General features: G+C 47.9%; 1 protein-coding gene across 2 annotated transcripts in view; it reads right to left on the bottom strand.

Annotated features, from left to right (window-relative positions):
* Positions 1-577: 577 nt before the first annotated feature.
* The window catches only part of LOC144173485 (uncharacterized), a 41,225-nt gene continuing 27,234 nt past the window's right edge, over positions 578-14,568 (bottom strand). For both annotated transcript variants that reach the window (XM_077701891.1, XM_077701892.1), the window contains 3 exons: positions 11,650-11,794; positions 2,411-2,680; positions 578-740 (listed from right to left, as the gene is read on the bottom strand). In XM_077701891.1, the coding sequence (XP_077558017.1) occupies positions 598-740; positions 2,411-2,680; positions 11,650-11,794 (558 nt within the window). In that variant the 3' untranslated portion in view covers positions 578-597. The remainder of the gene's footprint in view (positions 741-2,410; positions 2,681-11,649; positions 11,795-14,568) is intronic.

The following is a 14,568-nucleotide window of genomic DNA, read 5'->3' on the forward strand; positions in this document are numbered from 1 at the left end:
GGCGTGCCGTAGTGCACAGCTCCGGATTATTTTGACCACCTAGAGATCTTTAACAAGCGCCGAAATCGCGTACACACGGGCGTTTTTGCTTTTCGCCTCCATTAAAAAAGCGGCCGCCGCGGCCTGGAACCGTACCCGCAACCTCGTGTTTCAGCAGCGCAACACCTTAGCCACTGAGCCACTGCGGCGGGTATGTCCGAAATTCCGTTTCATGGAGCAGCTATGGAATACCGAGTAGAAACAATATAGAAAGCATTTTACAGGGTTAAAGCCAGGGCGAAAAAAGCAGATGTGTAACGTTCTATCAAAATCACTAAACCATTCTCATAAAATGCTAATCCTACCCTAATCACTTCCTCGGATTTGTTGTCGTCTTCAGTTATTTTCATTGTTTAGAGACAGCTCTAGTATTTAGCGATCTTTTGCGCAACTCTTTGAAGCTGAGAATAAAAACAGAGCGTAACAAACAATTTTTTTGGAAACACTTTCAGCCTGTAAATAGACTTTTGCTCATACATGTGTTCAAGAACGGCCTTCTTCCTATTCAAAACATCACCGCAACGATGATAAGAGACAGAGAATTTTATTTTCAGCTCGTTATTCAGGTGTACGTGAGCCTGAATCAGCCCGTAAAAGTAAGCGAACCAGAGCTGGCCGATCTACTTTTGTAGAATCGGTTAACGGAAGTGATTCCAGAAAAAACACTCCCCCGTAGAGATGTTTGTGCACTTCAAGGTTGCCTAAAAGAGAGAAAATAAAGGTTTTTATAGAGGTAACTAAGAATTGTAACATGATTTAAAAGTGGTGTTGATGAAAACATACGTCCCCCTTCGAGAATAAATGGTGGTTAACGGTCAAAGCAAGCGCAAGTGGAGGTAGGATACACTGGTGAAAAAAAAAATACATCCTGCTTGCGTGAAGCAAATGTTTAACAACCTAGACAAGGCGAACAGTGCCGGACCGGGACTGGTAGCTCTATGTTTGGCCGCACAGGCCATTAACATATATATGAAAGTTACGTTTTATTCGTTAAGCATTACCTGCAAACAGGGGCTTTTGCGGCTATACTGACACTGTATTTGAAAACAGCTTATCGCAATTAAAGGCAATTTGGATAGCGTCAGTGACAAGAAAAAGTGTGAAGATGGTATCTTTTCCGCCAGTCGTACCGCAACTGCATCTTCTATCTCCTCCAACGCCTCACAATACACCCTTTAGCTCCGCTTATACTCTTCGCCTGTTTACGTGTCTACATGTGTTCTTGCTCCCGCAACCATTACATCCATCTAGCCTTACCACTCCTGTCCCTATTTTTAATTTTCCCCCCTCTGTGCCTCTTTATTTTCCAACTTTGTCATTCATACGTTTTTTTTTATATCTTCTCCTCTTGAGAACATTAAACAAGACGTTATAGAAGAGCCGTGTTAGACGACGCTGGCATAGGCACAGTTTGATTATTCGGCGAGGTCTCTCCTGCTGTGCCCATTAGATCCTGCCTTAAATGCCATTTGAATGTAAAGCCGCCGCAAAATCTACAAAATCTGGTACACGGTTACATGTAGAAATGTTGCATGTAGAAATCTGGTGTTGCATGTAGGAATCTATTTGTGTTGAGAATTACGTATAAAATGTCCCCACCCTGCGCATGCAGACATCTTTAGGAAAGTATTTCGCGCGTTTTATTACGCGGCTAATTAAAATTACACTCCCGGCAAACGCGTCAGGTAGGAAACTAACTGCCAGCGCATAACAAGCGAATGGTGCTGGCCATAACATGGGAGTTGTGCCTTAAGGGGCTATTCCAATCAAGAACCGTCGCCTCATCATAGTAACGGACAATAGAAATAATTCTTCTCCATGTGAACCCGTTCTTATAAACTCATGTATTTTATGAATATCCACTTGAACTCATGAAAGTTCGTAGTGTGCATTTGTGACATACATTTGAAGCGAGTATAAAATATATGTCATTGAACCTCCTGATGTTGTAGATATGCTGTGATTAAAAAGCTTTTACAGTTTGTCTTCCATGAAAAAAAAATGCTCTATACGCGCCAAAAAACAGTCTAGAGGGCTTGCTGTGCTAGAAGGTTTGCGACGTAAAAGTTTTCCACACTGAACTTAGCTTGTTCTGGGTGTTGTATCGTCAAGGTGTCTTCCCAACTGAGTGTTGGTGTCCCTTTTTTGCAGTTCGTTTTATTTTGTGGTCTGTTTTTTTTTTCTGTTACCCTAAAGTTACTTATACTAGTGGTCATGTTTTGGCATGAACACAGGGATATCTCATTACGGCATTCATACATGCTGACCATTGCATCATGATCAAGGAAATAACGTCGCAATAAAAAAGCCCCCATTATATTAGTAAATCAATAAAAGCAAATGTGCTTAGTATTCGGATATAATCTCTAACCTTTAACCGTTTCTTTAATACTCTCGGCGAGGTCTCCTCTACCCAGCTGTCGTCCTTTCTCCGAGAGAACAACAGCTGCAGCGGGTGCCTCGCCGTACTCGGCGTGTGGCAGTCCAACGACGCACACTTCAGTGATATCGACCCCATGTTTCCGCAGCAGCAGGTCTTCCAGCTCGCCGGGGATGACCTGGTTTTCCAAGCACTTAATCATTTGCTTAATTCTCTCAGCGAAGTAAAGCCGGCCGTCTTCGTCGTAGTAGCCAGCGTCACCTGTGAAATTGTCGAAAGCGTTATTGAATCACGTTGACTTCCGCTTTGATTGGAGCAAAAAGTGAATAACGCTTAATTGGGTTTGTTTATTGTTTATTTCGGCAACAAAGGAAGTTGCCCTGGGGCTATGGCTAAAGGCAACATTTAAAGTCGCCTGACTAGGCTCCTAGCTCCAGGCAGCACAACCACACAAACAGCAGTTTGGTACAAAACGAAAATGGCTTAGAAATTGTAATTCATACCTTGTACAATTCTATGTTCAACTAAACAACAATATCAGGCTAACCATACACCCCTTATATCGAGCTTTAAGAACAACTGCTGGTTCCCTGCCCTGATACGATTTTTCGTCACCACTGTGGTACCCCTGAAAGCCGCACAAGCTAAACACCCCACCACTCCTCCTGAAGCCACTGAAGCTTGGTTGAAACAAGTACCGTCGAACCTCGTTAATACGAAATCGCTTAATTCCAACTACTGGTTTGTTCGAATGGACGCTGTTCTTCCAGCAAAACCATGTATGTACATATTTTATTAGCTTTCGTCAATACGACTTTTTTAACTTAAACAAATGTTTGGGCCCTTTCGAGTGCAAATTAGAGGTTCGACTGTAGCTACAAATGCGGGATATGCTATGTACGAATACTATTTAAAATGTGCAAAAATTATGTGTGGAATTGGCGGTGACTATGGTACAGGCTGGAGTCAGACTCAACTTTCGAAGAGTAGCCCGCGTATCATTGAAACTAAATGCGCACCATTATTACCAACAAGTTTTCGCTTTTACGGAACACGTTTAGGTAATGTAAAACGCCTTAAAATGTTTTCCACGGCAACTGGTCACATGCATAGTTTGGGAGAAAGAAACCTCTGACTGAGCTAGCCAGGAAGAATGAAGCGACAAGGGAAGCAAACGAGAAAAAATTCCCGCGCAGAAAACTTCGTACGCCATGCCCCCGTGAGTTAGAGACATGACTCTGGCGTATACATCTGCCCTCTGCTCACTCGGCGTGCTGACTACTAGAATATTTCTGCGCCGCGTTGACGCATATCATATCCTCTCTCTGGTACTTCTTCGCCGTTCCAGCGCCGCCATTACGGCGTCCGTGACGACCGAGGCCTCCATTCTGGCCACGTTTAGGCCTCCCCTAGGCCTCATCAAAATCTTGAAGTCTTCTCTAGGCGTCGTTGCCGGCATGCGGGCGTCTCTCTTGATATTTCGGTACCTCTTTTGACGAATTTAGCCTTTTCCTTGGGTCTAGATTGCCTTTCGAGGCGAGATGTCGCTCACCTTGCTGGTCCCTGGGCTTTCGTAGTTTTCTGCTCGCCGAAATTCATTCACACGACTCGCCTGGCGTCACATCGCGGCCTCCTACTTGATGCACTTCTTCCCTTCGATGTTGCCGACGGTTGTCGTCGGTCTCGTGCTGGGTTCCTCGGCATCGCACACCTCCATCCCCGGTTCTGACGCCATCTTGATCGTACTCGTCGGTTAGGTTTAACGCCGGGGCCGGGTGCCCCTGGGGCCGTACTCATGGCTAAGCCCAAGTCCTAGCAAAACGTGCTCGCCGTAGAATTTCAAAGCTCGAAAAAAGTCTAAAATTCTCGTACTACTTGGTCGATACCGGTATCGGTCGATAACCCGTACCGTTTTGTACACTTTGGTACCAATTCGTCTTTGGTAACGGTTGATTATGCTGGACTAATTTCCACAAATGCAGGAGCCGTAACAAGGCACATCGACGGTGCCTACAGCTTCAGAGTAATCGAGGCCAGGACGGGCGTGACCAGATCAACGGCCAGCGTGACAGTCAAGACCCCGTGTCAGGCCGAGGAAGCGGCGGTGGCCCTAGCCATCGCGGACCCAAGATGCAAGACGGTGCTGTGCGACTCCAGGACGGCAGTGCGCAACTTTGCCAGAAACAGCGTGCTGTGCGGCCGCGCGTATCCTGCGAAAGGCCTAAGCCGACGGAGACAATGACAGTAGCGTGATTAAGTGGTTTCCTGCACACGCGGGAGAAGGGGTAGCGAGCCCGCTTGGGCTCGGCAACCACAACGATACGGCCAACGCCGTGTCGCGAGGACTAGCCGGCCGCGCCGCGGGAAGGTCCGCCGACGACGTGGACTGCCCCTCACGAACAATATGACCAGCTACGGCGAGGTGATCTCGTGGTACAAACTAGGCAGGAGAACGATGATACTGCCTCGCCCAGGGCTGCCCCTGGCCTAGGCGGTCGTGTTTAGCCAGTGGGAAACCAATTCAGTGATTACCCCAGTGCTCGCGAAACACTTGTGGCCGGAGGCGACTATGGCCGGAGGTTACGTGACTGATCTGTGCAAACTGTGCGGGAGTGAACGGGCCACAGTGGCTCACATCCTGAGAGATTGCGTGAACGAAGAAAATACAAACAGGGGTGATGCTCTCCCGCCGCCGCTCAAGGCGACCAAGACATCCAAGGACTACGAAGAGCAACGCAAGGCTGTCCAGCAGATCTTGGCGGCGGTCGAGAGGCAGCGACCGGATGTGCCAAGCGCTGGAGGGGCCAGCCCCCGAAAGCCGACGCCTACCGGGTGCTTGCCTCGCCGCCGGGACGACGTAAGGCCGCGTCGATCCAAGCCCCGGCTTAAACAGGTTGGGGCAGGGAAACTGCAGGAGTTTCAATAAAGTTGTATTCTCTCCCCCCCCCCCTCCGCGCGCAGAAAGGGACAGTTTATATATTCGCGGAGTCGCCCCATTTTGTGTATATTATATGTTATTATTTAAACAGAGCACATAGGTGGACAATACTTCATAGCGCAATCAACCACCACTGACGACGGGGAGGATGTGGCAGGCGTGAGCCCTTTCACGGCCGCTTGTACAAAGATCATCCATGTAAATACATCACTGCGCCATTGTCCAATATTCTTCTCATCTTTGCTTGTCGCCCCGTAACTTATTTTCGTGGAGTGCGCGTTTATCCACGTCCTGGCCCCAGCTTCGCCCCTCATCAGCATCGGCGCAACCATTGAGGGGTAGTGATTGTGAACCGTGTAAGGCAGCAGCACTAGACGGCATCCGCTCCAGCACTCGACGGCTTCCCCGCCTCGTGTGCCCAGCCCGTGATTGGCCGACAAGGAGCCGCCAAGACCTGACGACATGCGACCAGCCGACGACGCCACATCCGCAGCCCTGTTGTCCGACATGTTTACAAGTCCTCACCTGTTCGCTGTGGCTTTGCGGACGTCGCTGAAGCGGGCCAGTGTTCCCCAAACCCATCAATTGCACCCGTGGTGGCAACAGCTTCTTCTCTGTATCTGCTCATCACAACGTTCTTCTTCACCGCACTCATCGTGCTACCGCGGGGCTCGAACAAAACGGTCGCCTTCGAGGAGGGGTATGTGACGCGACCAAAGACGAGGAAGACGGCAGTGGCATGTAGCCTCACGCACGTGCATCTGCGGTGGCGACGACAATGGGTGGGGCACGTCGCCTGGTGTGGTCTCACTCATGGCCACGTTGTGCATAGATCGTGTTTATATACATCGTTAATCACCCTTAACCATGAATCGCCTCATCACTTCTGGCAACAAGTAACATTTGGTAAGGTGCGGAGGTGCGCTTCACCAACTTCAAGGTCTCATGATGATCTGTGATGAACTCTGGTGATGATAGACTTGATAATGGTGGCAATATAACGAAAGGAATTTGTTAGCTATTCTTGTTTTTGGCGTTACGCGCGGTGCAATTTTGCAGCACCCAACTGATGTATATTTGCTTTCAGTCTCCCGCAACATCATGGATATTGTTGGTAGAGGCGGCTGAACAGTTTTTAAGGAAAGATTTGAGCGCTACTTTTGTCTCAATGCAGCACGCATTTTTGTGGTTGCTAGCTCAAGGGGAAGGTAATTGGTCGACTATCAGAACTTTCTTTGCCACCTCTTAATAGAGAATACACCAATTAAAATTTGTGTTTTAAACCCCGAAGTATATTTACACAATGACCAGGAAGTTCTGGCTCGAAGTGTAATGACTACAGGTTCAGGTGGCTTGGGATGGAAAAATCGATCGCCCAAGGTGGCGAGCGTGTTCTTTTTGCATTATGCGTGTTAGAAGCATTCACGTTGGTTGGGGAGACCAGGGGAGGTGTATGCATAAACTAAGCCTGACAATGTTTCGACCTTGCGCTTTATGTCCACATGTAATTGTTATTACGCCAATATATACAAGATTTGTCCGCTTTTTTAAGCTGGCTCCAATTGTGCTTGATATTTCCATTAGCTGAGTATGTATCACTAAAGCACTCGCATCATCTGGCCTCAACTGACTCTGATATAAATGTGCCGCTAAAAAAACTTTCTAAGTTATGAAGACACGCACACCAATGCATGTACACCTTTTGTCGAAATTTTCTACACCACTCCTTAGCCTTCTCGACAAAACATAATTCAAAGAATGAGATTTAGGTCTAAATGTGACGAAATAGTTCGACAGTAGGAAAGAAATCTTTTTTTAGAGCTTTCCGGCCTAGAAAGTTTCAGCCTCGTTTGGTACGTAAACTTGTACATTGAATTTTTGGCGCCCTCCACACTTCCGGATTGGCATAGAAAATTTTGATAAAGACTGTATATATGTATGTATGTATGTATGTATTTATGTATGTATGTATGTATGTATGTATGTATGTATGTATGTATGTGTGTATGTATGCGTGCGTGCTTGCATGTATGTACGTACATACGTACAGATGCCGCGAAAAGTAATTGGAACACGGTCTCGTAAATATACAGGAATTTCTTCTGGAAACTGCCTGGCTGCATTGGTGTGCATTTACGAACTCCTGCCTATTTGAAAAAGCTTTCAGTAGAGCCGTAATGGGTGTCCGAAAGCCTGTAAGACAAATATGTTGTGATATTCACAAATCCTCGTTCTATTACTAATGACGGCACCTGTATGTATGTATGTATGTATGTATGTATGTATGTATGTATGTATGTATGTATGTATGTATGTATGTATGTATGTATGTATGTATGTATGTATATGTGTGTGTATTTTTGCGCGTATAATTGCGTGTGTTCAAAAATACAATGCTACATGCTTTTAGGCTGGATATAGTTAACCAGAACAAAACTGTGTTCTACAGCGTAACTTGTGGGTAGACACAGTTGAACGTGAACTCTGATAAGCGAATATCTTATTTCGGGCTGGTGTAAGAGCTATTGGAGAATGAATGGCGTAAGAGTTAATGAAGAATACATCAGTAACATAAGATTTTTTGATGGCGTTGCCTTGCTAAGTAACAAGGGGGCAAATTGCAAACCCTGTTTACCCCACCGGACAAGCAGTGTAGAACCGTGGGCCTGAAAATTAATAATCAGAAAACTAAAGTAGTGCTCAAACCCCTCGGGAGAACACGGCGGTTTGAGATAGGTGGCGAGGAAGTAAAAGTGGTAAGAGAATTTGTCTACTTAGGGCACGTAGTGACCCCGGATCACAACCAGGAGGGACAAATAATTAGGTGGATAATAATGGGTTGGAGGTCATGCGGTAGGCATTACCAGATAATGAATGACGGCCTATCATTGTCCCCGAAGAGGACAGTGTATGACAGCTGCATCTTATCAGTACTCACCTAAGGGGCAGAAACTTGGAGGCTCACTAAGAGGGTTCAACTTAAATTGAGAACGCCTCAGCCGGAAATGAAGCGGAAGATGATAGGTGTAATGTTAAGGGACAAGAATAGAGCGGAGCGGGTCAGGGAACAACGCGTGTTAAGGACATATTCGTAGAAATTAAGAAGAAATGGGTGTGGGCAGGGTGTATCATGCGAAGGCAAGATAGCCGTTGGTGATTAATGGTAACAGAGTGGATCCTTAGAGAAGGCAAGCGTTGCATTGGGCGGCAGGAAGTTAGATGGGCAGATGAAATCATGAAGTTTGCGGGGATAAATTGGTCGCAGTTAGCACAGGACGGGGATCATTGGAGATCGATGGGAGAGGCCTGTTATGAATGAGCCAAGGACCACGCAGGCAGAGAGACGAACGCTGGTTAACACGCTTACAGCTCTATTGTACAGGATGGAGGACAAGCAGGGGCGGGAGCATAGTAGACGATTGAACCTTATCGATAGGGTGAGTTGAGCTCGCACGGAAAACACAGTAACAGTGTAAATGTACACAATTTAGTCTGGCAGTTTGGAAGGTTCGAGAGTAATGCCCGATAGCTAGTGAGCTCACGTTCCGTCACGGTGTGTTTCTAGCGGTTCAGTGGCAGGAACCGCAGCGCCCAACCGCCAGCCCGGAGGAGCGTCAACAGTCGGCGCACCAGCACCTCGATGACGGCGCCCAGATGCGTTTTCTTGCCTTGGTGGAGGGTAGCCCATTCAAGGTAGCCCGTGGACCAAGCCCGTGGTAGCCCGTGGACTGGTTCAAGGTAACCCGTAAACCAGTCGACCGGCGGGGTCGTTTCCACGTAACTGCGCCCTGTTCCGCTGGTTGACTTCCACCCGTCGTTATTCCAGCTTCCGCGATCACTTTCGTGCGCGGCCTCTATTGTCATCGTCGCTGAAGTTCCCGCTGGCTGTATTGCGCGTGCAATCGCTCGCGTGGTAATTCATCACAACCCCCACCTTAAGAAAGTTGTTAGGGGAACAAATAACTATTCTATTAGGCCCGAGTCAGGGGGAAAATTGGCCATGGGTCATAGCGCACTCACTCACAGCATGCAGTCAGTTGAAAATAAACTACGTGGGACGACGTTTTTTCGCCGTTGAGTTAAACCCGCGGACGCACAACACGACACTGCTGGACGCATGCCCAGTTGTCGAGAATCTCCTACCGTCGGCTACACCGGTATTTGCACGGAGTAGGCCAGCGGAAGCCAGGTTGCGTCTGTAGGTGTCCAAGTGAGTTTTGTGTATCGTGCCTTCTTGCTCATCTCCTGGTACCTCTGGATGCTGATTGCACGTTTCTGTAGAGATACCGGTGTGCTTCAAGCATGTCGAGGTACTAGGAGCGTTGACCAGAAATGCCGAAGCAACTTCCGATTCAGGTGTTGTCCGGTTGCAGACTTTGCATGGTCGGACGAAACGCTTCACATCCCTACCGAAATCCAGCTAGTAGAATTCCTCTAAAATTCGATAAGTCGTCTTCTGTATGCCCGCATGTAGAGGCTCGAAGGACTGGCGGTCTGAGGGTCTTTGGCTATACTATTTGCTTCAACAGATTTCCTGTTGAAAGGTGACATACCCGATACAAGAGGTCCTCACATTCGAGAGAAGCATAGTGGTGGCCTCTTGCAGTGCGGGACTCATTCCAACTTTCCACCAACAAACCTCAAAGTGGGGTCTTCCAATTGTTTTTGACGTAGTTTTACCCGGATGAGATTATAGTGCTTGAGTAGTGGCGCCTTTACGCACATGTCCTGCACAGCTTCAGTGCTCGCCACGGTGGGAATCAGGTAGGGAGGCTTCGTTGGCTGTGTTCATACTATGCTGCTCGCCGCTGTTTCACTGCCGCCAGCAACTTCATAATCCCAGTCAAGATCTGGTTTATGAAGCGCCCTGACACCTGGAATGTTGCCAAGAACCAGGTCGTAAAGCGGACAGGCCATGCAGGGAGCACGAATATCGCCTATAATATAAGGCGTGTGCACTTGGATTTTAGCCTCCGGTAGTTCCTTGATAAACTCGGCTAGGAGGACACAGCGGCGCGTCTTGCCAGTGAAACAGTTATCGTCGACCAGATCACGTCGGACGATGGCAGGGTCGTTTCCAGTGTCTCGGAGCACGCTAGCGAATTTTACTAGCACTCGTTCAAAAACAAGAGGCATTCCCTTGACCAAGAACGGTAATTGATTGATTGATTGATTGATTGATTGATTGATTGATTGATTGATTGATTGATTGATTGATTGATTGATTGATTGATTGATTGATTGACTGATTGATTGAAGCGTTTAACACGCGACACAACGCAGGCGATGAGCCGAGCCGTAGTGGAAGGCTCTGGTTTAATTTTGACCACCTGAGGATCTTTAACGTGCGCCAAAATCTCGAACACACTTGCGTTTTTGCTTTTCGCCACCATCAGAAAAGTGGTCGCCACGGCCGGGAATCCAACCTGCGACCTCGTGCTCAGCAGCGCAACGCCTTAGCCACTGATCCACCACGGCGCGTAACGGTGAATTGCTGCTGGTTGTGTCGTTATAGTTGGAACAACGTCCAGTTGATTTCGACGTCTGGCCTTTGTGTGAATTGGATTTCGAGGCTCTCCTCGGAGGCTCGTAAATTGCACGTGCTATCACATTGTCTTTGTCTGCTGCTCCGCTTCCACAATTGTCGGCCGTCATGTGGCCAATCACGGTCAGCGCTTCCCCGGACAAGCACATACTGAGGCCGACGGCCCATTTGTCCTGAGGCCCCCCTGCCGAGTCCCCACCCCCTCGAAGCGCTGCGAGTACGCGTTTAGATCATCCCGTCTTTCGTCAAACATGGGTAGCAGCTTCTGGTGATTCACGACGGGTACATCTCAGTTGGTTTCTTTCCCGGCAGTAACGGAGGTGGTGGTGGCATTAATGGTTGTGGCAGAGCGTTCTAAAGAGTCGCAAATCCTCACGGAAGTGTCACAGAGCGCTTTTCTTCCAACGTTCTTCACACATGACAAAATCAGTCCGCGGGATCTGTTGTTCTTCAGTAAATTGAGAAATAGCAGACCCTCAACCTGCTGCGAACATTTAGCAGACGCTCATTCTACAGCCAGCGCCAGGGAGAATGACCTTGATGAAATGCTTAACTGGTCGTTAGTTTTCTAATGCTGATGTTCAACAACTTTATTAAAAATCCCAAGACGTCACTTTAAAAAATCACTGCATCTTACCTTATTTCGTTAAATGTGTTACAACCTGCAAGCGCACTCCAAAACATTTCTTACAAAACATTTTCCAATGCAATTCTTTTTACTTCCGTAATTCTGCCGTTTTGCCTTACCTGACTTCATCCAGCCACCTTCTTCAAATAGGTTGGCGGTTTCTTCGGACCGCTTGTAGTATCCTCTAACCATGGTAGCACTCCGGAAAGATATCTCGCCAATCTGGTGTGGGCCGAGCGTTTGTCGCGTCGTTATGTCCACCACCTGGAAAAAGGGGGTCACCATGACCTGACTGAAAAATATGCAGAAGCACAAAATGTGCTTGTTTGTCAACCATAGCGATTAGCGCTCAGCTGTTGTCTGCCATTTGTATCTGGAATATAGTGTAAAATGCCCTGTTGTAAAATTTTCAGGTACGTCATTGCTGGAAAGAGAGTGGACGAGATTTTAACAAATAGCCATGGCTGAAAGGTTCTCCTAAAAACAGGGTATTGGCGTGCCGCGCCAGTGCTGAGTGATGGATACCAGATTATGGTACACATAAGAAGACGACCCGAGATTTTAAGACGTTCTGCGTATGCGCAGTGGAAAACTCAACGGAGCTCAGGAAGTCCACCGCACCCAAACTGTCTTCACCATGGCGGCGACTTTGGCGCGCATTACAATACATTACAACTACACTAGGAGTGTGATCACGGTATGGTGTGCTTTATGGCTACTGCCACCAATTTGCTATGCATCCCTCAAATGGCGTTGGAAGTCGCTCGCACATCAAGCCTAATCCATTATATGCCGACATCTGCCATCTTCTTTTGGTTTGTTTTGATGATTCTCGTTAAGAGGTTTTTGGCCTCAGGTGGCCTGAGATCAGCGGCCACAACAGTCACTGGCTTATACCAGGTTGCGTGACTTGCAATAAATCGTGCGAACACAAACTGTCGCTGTTCAACCCGCCGTAAAAAAGAAAGACCTAGCGCAGCTGGCGGGACGAGAGACCTTGACTGTAGCCCTTCGAACGAAAAGCATGTATGCGAGCGGCAATTGAATCAAAAAGCATGAGCGTCACTTTGGGCATAGCATCCACATGATGCGCCTGTTCCGCCTCCAACCGGATGAGATTCAAGTATCTCCGCAAACGTGTTAAAAATTCTCCGAGCGAAAGCCTAAGGGAAAGAAACCACAAGAAACGTGAAGTTGAGGCTGGGCGCCTTTACAAAAAGAAAATGACTGGGGCTTAGCTCGATTAGGCCCGGTCATGAAGGGGGCGTAACTACCTCGGCACCAGTGTCCTCGCTCCCTCGTTCCATCGCACAACGGCTGAACGGATGCACTGGCCCGGCTATAAATGGTATTATTATAGATGTTTAGCGGGCGATTTCTTCTCTTGGCAACATTGAAAACCTCCGGGACACTGCCCACCGTATCTGTGCCAGCATCTGCATCTCGCAGAAAAGAAAACAACAGGCCCATGCGTCCGTCATGGGCCCGTTACATCCAATTCTATTCGCAGTGACAGTTTGGGGTGATGCTCTGCTTGCCCTAGAGAACACTTCATCACCACTGGAAAATGGAGCCGCGGTATCTGTAGCCGATACAAAAACACTCCTGCTGGAAATCAGGTGATCTGTTCCGACGACTTCACTCGCGTATTGGGGACCTTAGGCTGTCGGACGCTGTGCGAAACAGCAGTTCATGTCTAGGTAATGCTTTCGAGCTCAGAGGGACGGCCTCATGGGTATACCGCCATGCCGGAGCCTGCGCGTTTCCTTTGATAAGGCGACACACACAGTTGCCAGCATGCAGGCCACGCCATCGAGTACAGCCGATGACGAGAAACAGCTAGGAGGCAGAGAAAGACCATCTTCGCTCTTACAAACGATCGGAGAGTATCGCAATTATTCACGCGGACGCACGTGGGAGGCGCCGGACAATGCAGCGGCGGCGGCGCCCTTCACGGGGTATCCCTTCAAGGTCAAAATTACATGTATGGTGTAACTCGCTGCACTTCAATAGTACGGACAGTGAGGCCTTGATATGGCGTATAGCGGGCCGTCACCCAGAAGTTATATGAAAGAAACCACATTTGACCCCCAGTCTCTATTACCTAAATGATATTCAGTCGTGAAATAAATAGAGCCTGTCCACTTTGCCTTTTCCCTAATTCTGGGCATGGACCCAAGACGGGTTTCTACAGAACATCCTGAAAATCGAATTTTTTAAACACAGATTTCAGGCCCTAAATCTTTTCGTACGGGCTAAAAATTGAAGGTGTGTTTGGGGACTGTGTACATATTGCTTAATGTGCATGTCAATGCGGTGGTAATAAAGCGAGCCTCATAGCGTGCTTCGCGGCATTCGACGTAAATATGCCAATACGGCCAATGTCTTGCAGGTAACTAGCGAACTGCAAAACTTTCAATAAGGCCCTTATATTATAATAACGCCCCTGCATCTTCTGTGAAACCAATGCCGCATCACCTATTCGGGCGCTTATACCGCTGGGCTATACCGCCGATGTTTGAGCGAGCTGTGATAGTGGTGGTTAGTGAGCTACTCTAAGCATCAAATTGGTGTTGCGTAATGTCCTGACTAGAAACGTAGCTTCTTATTGAGCTCTGTTTTAAGGTTAGAAAACTACCGTTTTAATTTATTGCACTTCTACGCTGGTCCTTGGTATTACGGGTAGGTTCGTTCCCGATTTTTCTCAATATGCCACCAACACTGTCAAGTTTTCGTGTACACATTTTCGTACAGCATTAAGGAGAACCCCGTGAAAACTTAAGGAACCCTCGGGACTGAAAAAGATTTACACCATCCTCCCGCGAGGGGAACCATGGGGTAGCTGCGACGCATCGGGGGTTGCCGTTGCGTTTCCGTTCTGTTAGCAATGTCAGCGTGTGGATTGCTGTTGTTGTGTATCCTATTTACGCAGCATGTTCACCCCCGATGCGTCGCATCTACCCCATGGTTCCCCTCGCGGGAAGATGATGTAAACTTTTTAACCGAGCTCAAGCTGCGCGCTAACGCACAGCTGGCAC

This window comes from Haemaphysalis longicornis, unplaced genomic scaffold, assembly GCF_048455015.1.
Source record: "Haemaphysalis longicornis isolate Haplotype H1 unplaced genomic scaffold, Haemaphysalis longicornis Haplotype H1 scaffold_3, whole genome shotgun sequence".
Taxonomy (NCBI): Eukaryota; Metazoa; Arthropoda; class Arachnida; order Ixodida; family Ixodidae; genus Haemaphysalis; species Haemaphysalis longicornis.